The sequence below is a fragment of the Pantherophis guttatus genome, chromosome 1 (genome assembly GCF_059756535.1).
Source record: "Pantherophis guttatus breed Tessera chromosome 1, ASM5975653v1, whole genome shotgun sequence".
Taxonomy (NCBI): Eukaryota; Metazoa; Chordata; class Lepidosauria; order Squamata; family Colubridae; genus Pantherophis; species Pantherophis guttatus.
In genome coordinates this window covers 22,559,554-22,572,869 of record NC_142063.1, presented here as the reverse complement: position 1 = coordinate 22,572,869, position 13,316 = coordinate 22,559,554, and the positions used below count along the sequence as shown (strand labels likewise).

Sequence of the window (13,316 nt, the reverse complement as noted above, 5' to 3'; positions counted from 1 at the left end):
TAAACCACTTCCAAAATCTTGCCAAGAAAACTGCAAAGTTGTCTACAGGTAGTCTCCAGGAATCGAAAGCACACACAAAAAAGTATCTTACAGAACTTATTCCAAAGTTATTTTTTCAATTGCTGATGAACAACAGTGCAAATGAGATTTGTTGCATTCATGTTGAAACATACGAACACCCCATAGATTCCATACCTGCAGTCTTCTATGGTTATTGCCTCCCTTTGGAAAACCCGAACATTGGGAAAAAAATTGTTTGGATCTGTGGGGAACTTCTTACGTTAATAGAATGAAGCCAATTTTCCTCATCAGAAGTAAGGTGGGCGGGTGGCTGTTCAGAGCAGAGTTTGTCAAATTGACAACTTTAAGATGCATGGACTTCAATTCCCAGAATTGGCAATCTGACTGGGAATTCTGGGAACTGAAGGCCGCACATATTAAAATTGCCAAGGTTGACAAATATTGATTCAGAGAGAAAACATTTTCAGCTCCACCAGCCTATCTATGGAACTCCCTTTCCTTTTGGCTGCAGATAAAGGACTTTCTAAATTTTCCCAGGTATTTTCTCTAACATCATCATCATCATCACTGCTATATCCATCCATCCATCCATCCATCCATCCATCCATCCATCCATTTACTTACTTACTTACTTACTTATTTATTTAACCAAATATTCTCCTTCATCCTTTCTCTACAGTGCTTGGACCACCACAATAAGAAATAAAAGCATAAAAGCACAGTAAGCTTTCAAAAACTTTAGGCATGCTTTTAATCTTTTAATACATTACAGCATATGGTGGATTCTGGATGCCTACTTTGTACTTATTGTATATTTTGGATCTTTACTGTTGTTTTTACATATTTATGGACAATGTTTCATTATAATAAAGGTTAAAGAAATATCTGGCATTAACAGCTACTGACCACACAAGCATATAGCTTTATAGCTTCTTTAGCAACAACAGAACTGTGGTCTGAAATTTCTTCCTTCAGAACATCTTTTCAACTTCCTAAATTAGCCAACAGTTCTGTGATTTTCTTGTGCTCTTTCATCCAGTTATTAATCAGGCTAGACTGTGTTTAGTTTGGTTGAAATAGCAAAGATTAAATAGGTCCTGCTACCTTATGGCATTACATGATAAGGCACTCTCTGAAATTAAGTTACAGTGAATCCACAAATCTTTTATAAACAAATCCATGAAGATGTCAGAAATGCAAGTCAGCTAATGCAGCTAGTGAACTCTTTGATACAGGAAGGAGGGTGAATTGTGGTTCTCAGCAATTATACTGAAATGCTGCCTACATAAGAAATGTTTGCACTCTGCATGGTAATGAGCAAGAGCTACAATACATTTAGGGGGCACAATGGCTCAGTGGTTAAAGACACTGAGCTTGTCAGAGCTCACAGTCCAGGTTCGAAACCCAAGCTACACGCAACGGAGTGAGCTCCCATTACTTGCCCCAACTCCTGCCCAGCTAGCAGTTCAAAAGCATGCAAATGCGAGTAGATTAATAGGTACCACTTCAGTGGGAAGGTAACAATGTTCAGCGCGACTTTGGTATATAGCCATGCCAGGTTGCCAAGTCTGGAGAGACCCCTATACTAGATCATGCTGGCTGTGGAATTCTGGGAGTTGAAGTCCATGCATCTTAAAGTTATTGTACTTGCCTGCTGTTGATTAACTCTCTGCTTTCTTTCTGAGTACCTGGAAGTATGTCCCATGAGACAATTTGAACCACAATTCACAAATCAACAACCCCATATTTTTCTATTTGCTCAATTTAAGTAGTAGAAATTTGGGGGATCTTTTATTAGAGAGTTACAGATTAACAGAGTTGGAAGGGACCTTGTTGTAGGTCATCTAGTCCAACCCCCTGCCCAAGCAGGAGACCCTACACCAGTGATGGTAAACCTATGGCACGTGTGCCAGAAGTGGCACGCAAAGCTATTTCTCCGGGCACGCCAGCCATCACCCGTTGCTCTTCCAGGTTCTGGCGCGCACAAGCATGCCATCCAGCTGGAAGACCAGGGTCCTGGTACATCCATACACACCGGGGAACTGCTCTTCCATTTCCAGTGGTCCCGTGCTTGCGTGCTGGGGAGCTGCTCTTCAGGATTCCGTCGCTCCCCTGGGCTCCCCCCACCATGCATGCGCATGCCCCTGTTTTGGCACTCAGTGCCGAAAAGGTTCGCCAACACTTCCCTACACCATTTCTGACAGATGGCAATCTAGTCTGTTCTTGAAAGCTTCCAGTGATGAAGTTCCCACAGCTTCTGAAGGCAACTTCTGTTCCATTGGTTGATTGTTCTCACTGACAGAAAAAAAATCCTTATTTCCAGGTTGAATCTCTCTTTGATCGGTTTCCATTCATTATTCCTTGTCTGGCCTTCAGGTGCCTTGGAAAATAGCTTGACCCCTTCCTCTCTGTGGCACCCCTCAAATATTGGAAGACTACTATCATGTCTCCTCTGGTCCTTCTCTTCAGTAGACTAGCCATGCCCAGTTCCTGTAACTGTTCTTCCTATGTTTTAGTCTCCAGTCCCCTAATCATCCTGGTTGCTCTTCTCTGCATTTTTTCTAGAGTCTCAACATCTTTTTAATAGTGTGGTGACCAAAACTGGATGCAGTATTCTAGGTGTGGTCTTACTAAGGCTTTATAGAGTGGTATTAGTACCTCACTTGATCTTGATTGCATCCCTCTGTTAATGCAGTTTAGGATTGCATTGGCTTTTTTGGCTGCTGCCGTACACTATTAGCTCATATTTAACTGGTTGTCCACTATGACTCCAAGATCCTTCTCACAGTTACTGCTATTAAGCCTGGTTTCACCCAGTCGATATGTGTACTTTTGGTTTTTCTTGCCTAAGTGTAAGACTTTACTTTTCTCTACATTGAATTTCATTTTGTTAGTTGTTCCCTCCTTGCAGAATGTCAGAGCTCCCTCTGCAATTGCCTTTCTGCTATAGATGAGAAGGCACTTCCCCAGGACCACCAAACATCACCTAGGTTGACATCATCATGCTAGTGTTGCCAATACAATGTTCATGGATCGAGCCAGCATTCCCATAAAAAAAACTAACACCAGCACTTGGCGCCCACTTTTATTCTTCCCCTACACACTTCCTTTTTGCAGCAAGGAAAAGAAAAAGGGGAAAGTTCAATCAGGTACTGTTGGACGAGGCAGCTCTTCGGGGCTACTTGAAAAAATGTTGCGGGAGGGACATGATGGTGGCAAGTTGCCATCCTCCCTTGGTTATCAGAGAGAGGCAGACAGGATATAGGATGAAGTGGAAATTCTAATGGGAAGCTGCCTGCTGCAAAGCATCAAAGGAAACACTGTGATGCAAAAATATCTTTGCTTTTTCCCTTCCAAAAAGAGTTGATAGGAATCGGCTCTATTTTCCAAAGTCTTATGCAAGTTCTGAGATTGTAGGGCTACAGAGGCATGACACTGATTTTAGATGTACATGGAAGAACCTAGAATTTCTTGCAGGTGTTCAGTGGGCAGAAGCATAGATCTTGAGTGCTTAGTTTTGATTTCTGAAAATACCTTTCCTTAAAGATCTCTCTTTCACCTGAAAGGACTCCATAGAGATAACAAGGGTCCTGGAGTCACCAACCATAGCTGACCATACCTACTCAGGTCTGCTCAGGAGCACACCTATGTTCCTAGAACCTAGGTGTCAGACGGGACAATGTCTAAAGCGACTCCCTTATTTTGATCTACAGTTTATAGGGTCATTAAATAATATGAGTGGGGCAGGTTCACACAGTTGTCCCTGTGTCTAAGGTCTAAGCTGCCTCTTCTAAAATGCTGCAAAAAAGTGTGTGCAGGAATCTGTCTAAAAGAATCCACATCAGACAAAAACTGCAAAATAACCCCCTAGCTCATGTGTCCACATGTCATCTACCACTCAGGATGTTTAGGTTAAGGAAATCATTCAAGTGAATCTTTCTGGAGTTCAGTCCAACTTCATCTGCAACAAGAGAACCTGGATGTTTTATACTGCTTATGTTCTATAGCAGGGGTCTCCAACCTTGGCAACTTTAAACCTGGAGGACTTCAACTCCCAGAATTCCCCAGCCAGCTTTGCTGCCTAGGGAATTCTGGGAGTTGAAGTCCGCCAAGCTTAAAATTGTCAAGGTTGGAGACCCCTGTTCTATAGCATGGGTGTCAACCTCGATTGCGCCACGTGACATATCCCGGCATTTTTTTGTCTTTGCGGAGGCAAAGGGTGGGTGTGGCCTCTGCGTGATGCATCCAGCCCACAGGCCGCCAGTTTGACACCCCTGTATCTATAGCAATTGATACGGTAAAGGTAAAGCAATTCCTGTGGATTTTACTCCACTAGTTTTTGCTGACTAAAGGGGACGGTGCTCATCTCCATTTCAAGGCCATTGAACCAGCACTGTCCAAAGATATTTCTGCCCTCATGTGGCCAGCATGACATCATGGAACACTGTTATCTTCCCTCCAAAGTGGAACCTATTTATCTACTTGTATTTGCACGCTTTCAAACTGCTAGGTTGACAGGAGCTGGGGCGAGGACGGGCGCTCACCCCATTGGGTGTTGCTCGGGTCTTGAACTTGGTCTGTCAACTTTCCAGCTGACAAGCCCAGTGTCTTAAACTCTGAGCCACGGACCCACCAATTGATGCAGTACATCTGGGGTCCCCAACCCCTGACCCATGGCCTTGTGCCGGACTACAGCCCATTCAGAACTCAGCCATGGAAGTGGAAGGTAAGTGCACATATGTATGCACATGCGCGAAGCTGCATTTGGGAAAGCGTGCACGTGAAACCAGCCTCTCTCCCCCCACACTGCTGCCACCTGCCACCTCCACCAGTCTGCCAAGCCAGAAAGGTTGGGGACCCCTGTGATACAGGATTATTAATCAATAATTTTTTTTCTCTGTGCCTTTAAGTCAGTCCTCACTTTTGTAGATTACATGAACAAGTCCCTGCAGATTTTTTGGCAACAGTTTTCGAAACAAGTCTCTTAGAGCTAAGAGAGAATGGCTGGCTCCAAGTCACCCAGCTAGCTTTGTGCCTAAAATAGGACTAGAACTTACGGTCTCCTAGTTTCTAGCCCACTATCTTAACCACTGCACTCATCTGATTCTCTAGTAAATACATTTATAAGAAAGAAACAATTTCCTTGAAAAGAAGATTTTCATGAAGCAACTCTATAATCTATAAATAAAATATAAAAAAAATACATTTTACAAAACAAAATGTAAGAATATGTTGCAAAAGAATTAAATGGAAATAATTTATTGCTTCCAAGACTCTGACTTATTCCATTCCTCATATCAAAATTCTGTGCTCATGTAATTCTGTATCAGGAACAGCTAAATTCCACAACCAATATAAAATACATTTTAATGAACAACCTGTGTAAGCAAACAGTGAGGGAGGCAAGCAGAAGTTGCCTTTGCAAATTAATAGATAATTCCCCGATTCCTACCTTTCATATTTAAAAAGCAAACAATAAATAATTATCCCGTATCAGTTATAAGTTAGCAGGGTACTGACAGGTACTCTTTTGTCCAATTATTTGGTGAGAAGCCATCTGCTCCCATCTTTCAATATTGTTTGGTCAATGAGTAAGTCAGGGCAATGATTGATATACCTATTATTTAGAGCTTCTAAATGTATTTAAGCCAGTGTTTCTCAACCTTGGTAGCTTGAAGATGGGTGTACTTCAACTCCCAGAATCCCCCAGTCAGCAGCGCTTGCTGGGGGATTCTGGGAGTTGAAGTCCACCCATCTTCAAGCTTCCAAGGTTGAGAAACACTGATTTAAGCCTTTCCCCCTCACTTTTCCTCTCGATTGCTATATTGAGTAATCCCAAAATCCAAAATAAAAGGATTTTAATGAACCTATAATAGCACTGTGCTGTTTCTACAAAAATAACAAGTTAAAGATTTCCTCTTCCTGATATAACTAACTAAAATGTCACAGGAAAAAAACAGATTTCCGTTCCTGTTGGCAAACATTTCATTATTCCCCAATGCAATGCCTCCATCATTATTCATAATATTACAGAGATAATGGATCACATTAACTTAACCAAATAACCCACAACTGTTATGACCAATATGTGGAGAGTAAAGAAAAGAAAATTCACTCTACTTGTATTAATCTAGGCCTTACAACCTAGCCTTGACCATTGAGAGATGCAGATTTCTGCATATGGAAAGAACAATAAAATGTAGCTCGCATTTTTTAAAAAATTCAGTTAAATTACAAGCATTTGGGGAGGTTGTTTGCCTTCTGGAAATCTAATGTGGGTTTGTGTATTTTATCTGTATACATATGCCTATGATTAATCTATATATTTCTAAATACATGCAAATATTTCAAAATATTCTTCTGCCTTCTCCGAAAAGGAAACGAACTCTGTACTCAGAAAAAGTGAACTAGCTTAAAGACTCTTGTAAGAGCACAATGGTTGCCCATAGCGGATTCAAAATAGCCCCTGCTACTTTTTTTGTAGAAAATTTCCAATTCCAGAAATTATATGGGTTAAACTTTTGGGTTTTTCGTATACTCTGAGCCTGGTTGTTTTCCTGCAGATGTTTCAGTCATGGGCTAAGTAATGTCTGCAGAGAACGCCAAAAACGCAATAGAAACCTTCCTTTTGCAAGAGTTTGCTTTCCTTTTAGTTCAGGCTGTCAAAGAGAAATCTCATTTCCTGCTACCCATCATACAAAGCACAACCCTGTTGCTTAATTAGAGTGAGATGGGGGAAAATTAATTTCTTAGGCAGGAAATAAGGAACAGACCCAATCCAGAATGCATTTTCAGTTCATCAAGATAAAAACAGCTGAACAAGCAGAATCAGATCGTGGCATAATTAACACAACAACCCTAGTCCAACAGCTCAGTAAACAATGTTTTCCTTTCCCCTCCCACTGCTGTTGCCCGTTCACCTTTTCCTGCTGTTTCTCTGCTGCTTGCCAACAGCCCCCCTCCTCAAGCGTCAGAGATAATGCTGTGCAGCAATGTTATTCATTAATCTTTTTAGCAATGCAACTAGAGGAGAACTTGGCCATGAACGTGAGAGGAGCAACAGAATGTGCCACTCAGGCTTGCCTGATGTAAATGCAGGTGGCCTTGTAGGAAATTGGTTCCACCATTTACCGTACCTCTTCTAATGAAGGTTTCCTCTCAGAATCCGAAGGGACAGTGGCCCTCCCCACCTCCACAAGCACCGTCTCTCTTACCTCCAGGGATGCAGAGTCAAAGGACTACAAGGACTGCAGGGGCTGAGAAGGGTCGGGCTCTGGCTACCGGGTGACAAGCTGCAAAGGAAGAGAGGCAACCAAAGGAAGGGTGGGTGAATAATGCGAAGAGGTCTCCTAGCAGTGACCCTCCTCTGACAGTGGCGGGGCCCTTTTGGTCCCCCCCCCTCAATTCCTTCTCAAGCTCTAAGCAACAAGTCCAGTCCCAAGAAGGTTGCTACCATATTGAGCATAGGACAAAGTGTTGCCATCTCCCATTTCTATAATCCACTTGCTTCATCCTTCCTTCAAGTTCTAATGATCTTTCTACCACTCTTGAAGACAACGTTTTGTGTCAGGGAGCACAGGGAAGAGGGCCTGCCAGATCAGCTTTCCTTTCCTGGACTACCTGACATCATTCAGAATCTGTACTAGTCTGGGTAAGACTAGCTCAAAAGCCACAAAATGATCTGTAGCTGACCATATTCATCTCCAGTTCTTGTAGACTTCCTGGGTAAGTCCCTGTAGCTTTCTTGGCAAGTTTTTCAGAAGTTTCCTATTACCTCTTTCCTAGTATTTCCCAAAATACTCTACCAAAGAGAAAATGACTGGTCCAGGGTCGTCCAGCTGGGTTTGTGCCTAAGGTGGGATTAGAACTCATGGTCTCCCAAAGGTGTGTTTTTTTCTCTAAAGCTTGGCAAAGGGTAACCCAATTTCTCCACTAGTTGGGAATGCACTAGCATCTTTCAAGGCAGATCATTACGAAAAAATATATGGCTGAATATAGAGAGTCAGTTTGGTGTCGTGGTTAAAGCATTGGACTAGAAACTGGACCAAAGGTGTTTTTTTTCAAGAGGCAACTGGACTTTCTGGTTTTTCTTTGAAGACATTTCACTTCTCATCCAAGAATCTCAGAGCTGAAGAGTCTTCTTGGATGACAAGCGAAACGTCTTCAAAGAAAACCCAGAAAGTCCAGTTGCCTCTTGAAAAAAGCACCTTTGGGACAACCATGACCTGGATGACTGAGAATCTCCATAGACAGTCACGGCTTCCCAGTTTCTGGCCTGATGCCTTAACTACTACACCAAACTTAAGAGCCTTGGTAGTACAGGGGTTTAAGGCACTCTGTTATTAAGCTTATTAAGACCAGCTGCCTGCAATTACTGCAGGGTTCGAATCTCGCCAAGGCTCAAGGTTGACTCAGCCTTCCATCCTTTCTTAGGTAGGTGAAATGAGGACCCAGTTTGTGGGGGCAATAAGCTGACTTTGTATAAATATACAAAAGTATGAAGGCTATTGCTTCTACATTGTAAGCCGCCCTGAGTCTTCGGAGAAGGACGGCATATAAATCAAATTAAAAAAAAACAAAAACTGGCTCTCTATATTCAGCCGTATATTCTTTCTTAGTGACCTGCCTTGAAAGATGCTAGTGCATTCCCAACTAGAAGGGAAATTGGGTTATCCTTTGCCAAGCTTTAGAATTTGAACTCTGAACCCTGTTCTCAATTTTATTTATCTACCCTGAAATGACGCTGTGTTGAATTCCTTCATTCCTCTTATTAAATTCCATCACAAAAAGACTTGAGGCTATACATACTCAGCTCTCTTAATCCTATGAAAGTTGGATTCATTAGGTGGGTTTAGCCTCAAGAAGGGGAGACAGGAAATATATGAAAGGCTGTCAAGGGAAAATGTCCACAGCTCCTGAAGGCAGGATAAGAATCTATGCTGGAAGCTTTACACTAGATCCAAACAGTAAATCCACACTTGAAATAAGGAGGAATGACAGTTATTAGGTGGTGAATCAGCCTGCCTTCTGACATTGTGGGGGCTCCATCACTGGAGGTTTTCAAGTGATTTGTCAGGGATGATGTCAGAATTTCTGCCCTGGGCAGGGCTGGACTAGATGATCTCAGAGGTCTCTTTCAGCTGGACAATCCTAAAACCAGAGCTGTGTGATTCTGAAACTATGGAAATCCAAGGATTACCAAAACAACAAGAAGCCGGGTGTTTTTTTTTTGTGATCAAGTAATTGGGGGTAAAATTTGTGTGGGAGGGATTACAACAGAAGGTGTTGTGGGGGGGGAGGGTAGGGGAGAGATGGGCTTGCCAGATATTGATGAGGCTGCTGGGGGGGGGGAACAGATTCCTGATACATAGCTACTCTTGCTGTTTAAATTAGGAAAGCCTACCAAACCCTAATCTTGCAAGGTTTAATATAGAATAGAATAGAATAGAATAGAATAGAATAGAATAGAATAGAATAGAATAGAATAGAATAGAATAGAATAGAATAGAATAGAATAGAATAGAATAGAATTTTTTATTGGCCAAGTGTGATTGGACACACAAGGAATTTGTCTTTGGTGCATACGCTCTCTCGGAGCACATAAAAAGACAAGATACATTTCCCACCCCATTCTTCCTCCATCTCCCCTTTTCAGCTCCTCAACTGGGCAGGTGGACGCTTCAAAAGGTAAAAGAGCAAGCGGAAATCCAACAGGTGAGGCTTTCCTCCCTTCCTTAGGACGGAGGTACAGGAGGGAGAGGAATCCGGCAGGTCTAGTACACCTGCTTCCTTTCTACTCTCAAGCAGCTGCTGTTAAAACTACGTATTATTGGGGTGAGTGGGGAGTGGGGGGGGCGAGGCGAAGAAACAGGGTGGCTGAATAGGGACGCTGGGAAGACCTCAGTTTTAAAGCAGCTGCTGGCCAGGAGATGGAAACGGTGGAGAAGGAAGGTGAGCCTCTTCTTCGCTTCTTTTTGGGAACAACCCGCCCCCTCCCTCCCTCCCAACCTGGTTCCCTGGCAACCGAAACATGCGTCATTGGAGACCCCTGGATCGAAGGAGGGAGCGCGCGGGGAAGAAAGGAATCCCTAGAAGGGAGAAGCGCCCACCCGCGTTCGCGCCACCCCCCCACCTCACGCAGCTTTGTCCCGGGTGCTTTGATCCCTCCGGTCCGTCCTTCCCCTCCCAAAAAAACCATTGCCTTCATCTCAGATTTCCCTCCCCCCCCCGCAATCCCTCCCTCCCTCCTCCACCGGCCACGGACCCCCCCCCACTCCACAGCCCCTCCTCACTTACTCCACCAAGGTCAGCGAGGGAATCTTCAGCTTGGCCCGGCGCGCTTGCATTGTTGTTGCTGCCGCCCCGACGGTGCGCGCCCTTCTCGCCTCTCTCTCTCTCTCTCTGCCCGCCAACCCGGTCGGGCAGCAAGTGAGAGGGAACCAGCCGCAAGAAAGGAGGCGAGGCTGCTCGCCGGCTTCCCCCGCTGCCCGCCCACCTGCCACTCCTCCCCCGCGGCCCTCGGAGGGGAAAAGGGGGGACGGCGGAAGAGCCCTCCGCGCGCGCGCGCGGAGCTATTCCTCTCCCCAATCTTAGCCCCCGACTTTAAAAGGGGGTGAAACAGACTCTGGGGCGGGGAAGGTTAGCAGCATATGTACAGTTCTTGCCGCCCCCCCCCCCCAATAATACCAAATTTCCACAGCTGGTGGTAATTTCTAGCTGACCAGAAATGCTGACCCTTTTTGGAAGAATGTAACATTAACACTAACAGAGTTGGAAAGGACCTTGGAGGTCATCTAATCCAACCTCCTGCTCACGCAGGAGACCTACACTAGGGATTCAAACCGCCGAACTGCCAACCTTTCTGATTGACAATGCTAAGAAAGGAGTGAGGCACTGGCATTTTTTAAATGCTTTTTTCCAGGGTTTGGTACCGTACAGCTATAGTCCTTGGTTTACGGCCACAACTGAGCCCCACATTTTGGTTGTTAAGTGAATTTTACCCCGTTTTACCACCTTTCTTGCCACCGTTGTTAAAGGGACCCCACTGCAGGGGTTAAGTTGTTGTTGTAAAACAATTGTTTTAAGCGAAAGGGGATCGGGTGACCGAGACACGCCAACAGTCAGAAATGTGAGTCAGTTGACGAGCATCTGAATTTTGATCACATGACCGTGGGGATGCTGTAATAGTTGTAAGGGTGAAAAATGGTCATAAGTCACTTTATTCAGTCAGTGTTGTTGTAACTTTGAATAGTCACTAAATGCTTTGTTTTAAGTTGAGGACTACCTGTAGCAGGGAAGAGACTGAAGGTCTCCTACAGGGGTGGGTTCTACTTACCTTTACTACCGTTTCGCAATGGGGCCGCACACAGAAGCTTCTGCGCATGCGCAGAAGCATTTTGATGACATCGGGGTCGGTGGGCGGAGCCTCCCGACGGTTTTACTACCGGTTCTATAGAACTGGTGCGAACCGGCGGCAACCCACCACTGGTTTCCTAGAGGTGCTAATCTCAACTGCCTTGAACCCCTTTTTAAGTAGAAAATCACAGCAGAGCTCAAATAAATGATGATGTTAACCAGCAGTGGGGCTTAATACCATTTAATCAAATCAGGCCAATCTTTATTATGATCATAGACCAGGCATGTCATGCTATTTCAAAATGCCAATAAATATAATTTTTAAAAAGCACTTCCTGCATATGTACAAAAAGCTGTTCTGTTTCAAATAGGCATTTTCTGATCCTTAGGGTGGTTTCCAGAAGGCCATAGGTCGATTGGTTTATTGAAGTCACTATAAAAGGAAATAAAGAGATATGCACAGAGATACTTCATATGCCATGACTACTTCTCCAGATTATGGATGTACAGGCTGGCCTTGACTTAACCACAATTGGGAGTCGAATTTCTGTGGCTAAGCAAGGCAGTTGTTAAGCGAGTCATATCTCATTTTACAATGTTTTGTGCCAGTGTTAAGCAATCACTGCAGTTGTTAAGTGAATCATACGGTCATTAAATGAATCCAACTTTCTCCATTGACTTTGTTTGCTGGAACCTGACTGGGAAAGTCACAAATGGTGATTCCTATGACCTCAGGACACTGCAACCATCATAGATTCATGCCGGTTGCCAAGTGCCCAAATTTTGATCATGCAACCATATGGATGCTACGATGATGGCAAGGACCAGTCATAAGTCACTTTTTTCAGTGCCATTGCACTTTGAACGGTCGTTACATGGTTGTAAGTTGAGGACTTACCTGTACCTACAAGTTCAAAATTAATGTTGAAGAAAGCACTCTCTACCTCGATAGAGGAACTCTTTTCTTGGGTGTGCATTATAGCAAGTTGCCCAGGAAAACATATTCAGTACTTTCCACACTTAAGACTGAGATGTTTGATTGTTCTGTGTTTTTTGAGATCATACTGTCATCCACATCTCCCACCCGCAGATGTGTGTCAAAAGCCAGTTTACAAAGAAAACAACAGCTCTGCATAATAAAAGAATGGGGAAGGGGAGCCAAGATTGTGATTTAATAAGAATGCAATGCTCAGCACGATTGGTATCCAGTCCAATAACCTTCAGAGTAGGAAGTACATTTGCACATCGGATGACAATTCTTCGTACATTATTTTCAAAACCCAAAACATTCTAACAAAAGATAGAGGGACAATAGGAGAGTATTAAATGCTCTGTGAAACCAACCCATTGGTGCCGTCATCTTTCTATGGACAATTCCACCCCTCCTCCCCCACTTAGATTTACAGGAATACTAAAAGTAAATTGGACAGCTACAGACACAACTGCTTCACAAAGCAATTAAGCAGAATAATCTGCCACGAAGTGTGGTGCAAACCCGTCATTAAACAAAAGGACAACTTCTAATAATACTATAATTCTAATAATACTAATATTCAAAGATCTTTCAGGACAACTTCTATCAGTGATGAAGATAACGTGATAGCCTTCTGCCACCGATAGCCTCCCACCGGCCAATACGCTCCCACACAGAGGGTGCCGTCGGCCAATGTCGACTGGCAACACCCAGGGGGAGAGCCTTCTCTGTGGGGGCACCAGCCCTCTGGAATGAGCTGCCCTAGAGGTTCGTATGATCCCCGCGTACCTTTCGCCGCGCCCTGAAGACTCTTTTATTCCAACAAGCCGGGCTGGCCTAATAGGAATTTTAAATTGGGTGTCTGTTAGCTTTTAATTTGGTGGGCCACATTTATATATTTGTTTTTAAATTGTTTTTAAATTTTGAAAGTGTATATGTGTTTTAAGATGGCTGTACACCGCCCTTT

The 13,316-nt window shown here is 43.8% G+C and overlaps 1 protein-coding gene across 4 annotated transcripts in view; it reads right to left on the bottom strand.

Moving 5' to 3' along the window:
- The window catches only part of MAST3 (microtubule associated serine/threonine kinase 3), a 77,538-nt gene that overhangs the window by 52,465 nt on the left and 11,757 nt on the right, over positions 1-13,316 (bottom strand). The window contains exons 1-2 of one of the 4 annotated variants that reach the window (XM_034437565.3): positions 10,318-10,527; positions 7,236-7,313 (exon numbers count right to left, since the gene is read on the bottom strand). The exons of 2 other annotated variants lie outside the window; for them this stretch is intronic. In XM_034437565.3, the coding sequence (XP_034293456.2) occupies positions 7,236-7,313; positions 10,318-10,367 (128 nt within the window). In that variant the 5' untranslated portion in view covers positions 10,368-10,527. Of the gene's footprint in view, positions 1-7,235; positions 7,314-10,317; positions 10,528-13,316 lie in introns of those variants that run through there. One more of the 4 variants, XM_060694157.2, reaches the window with a different exon arrangement.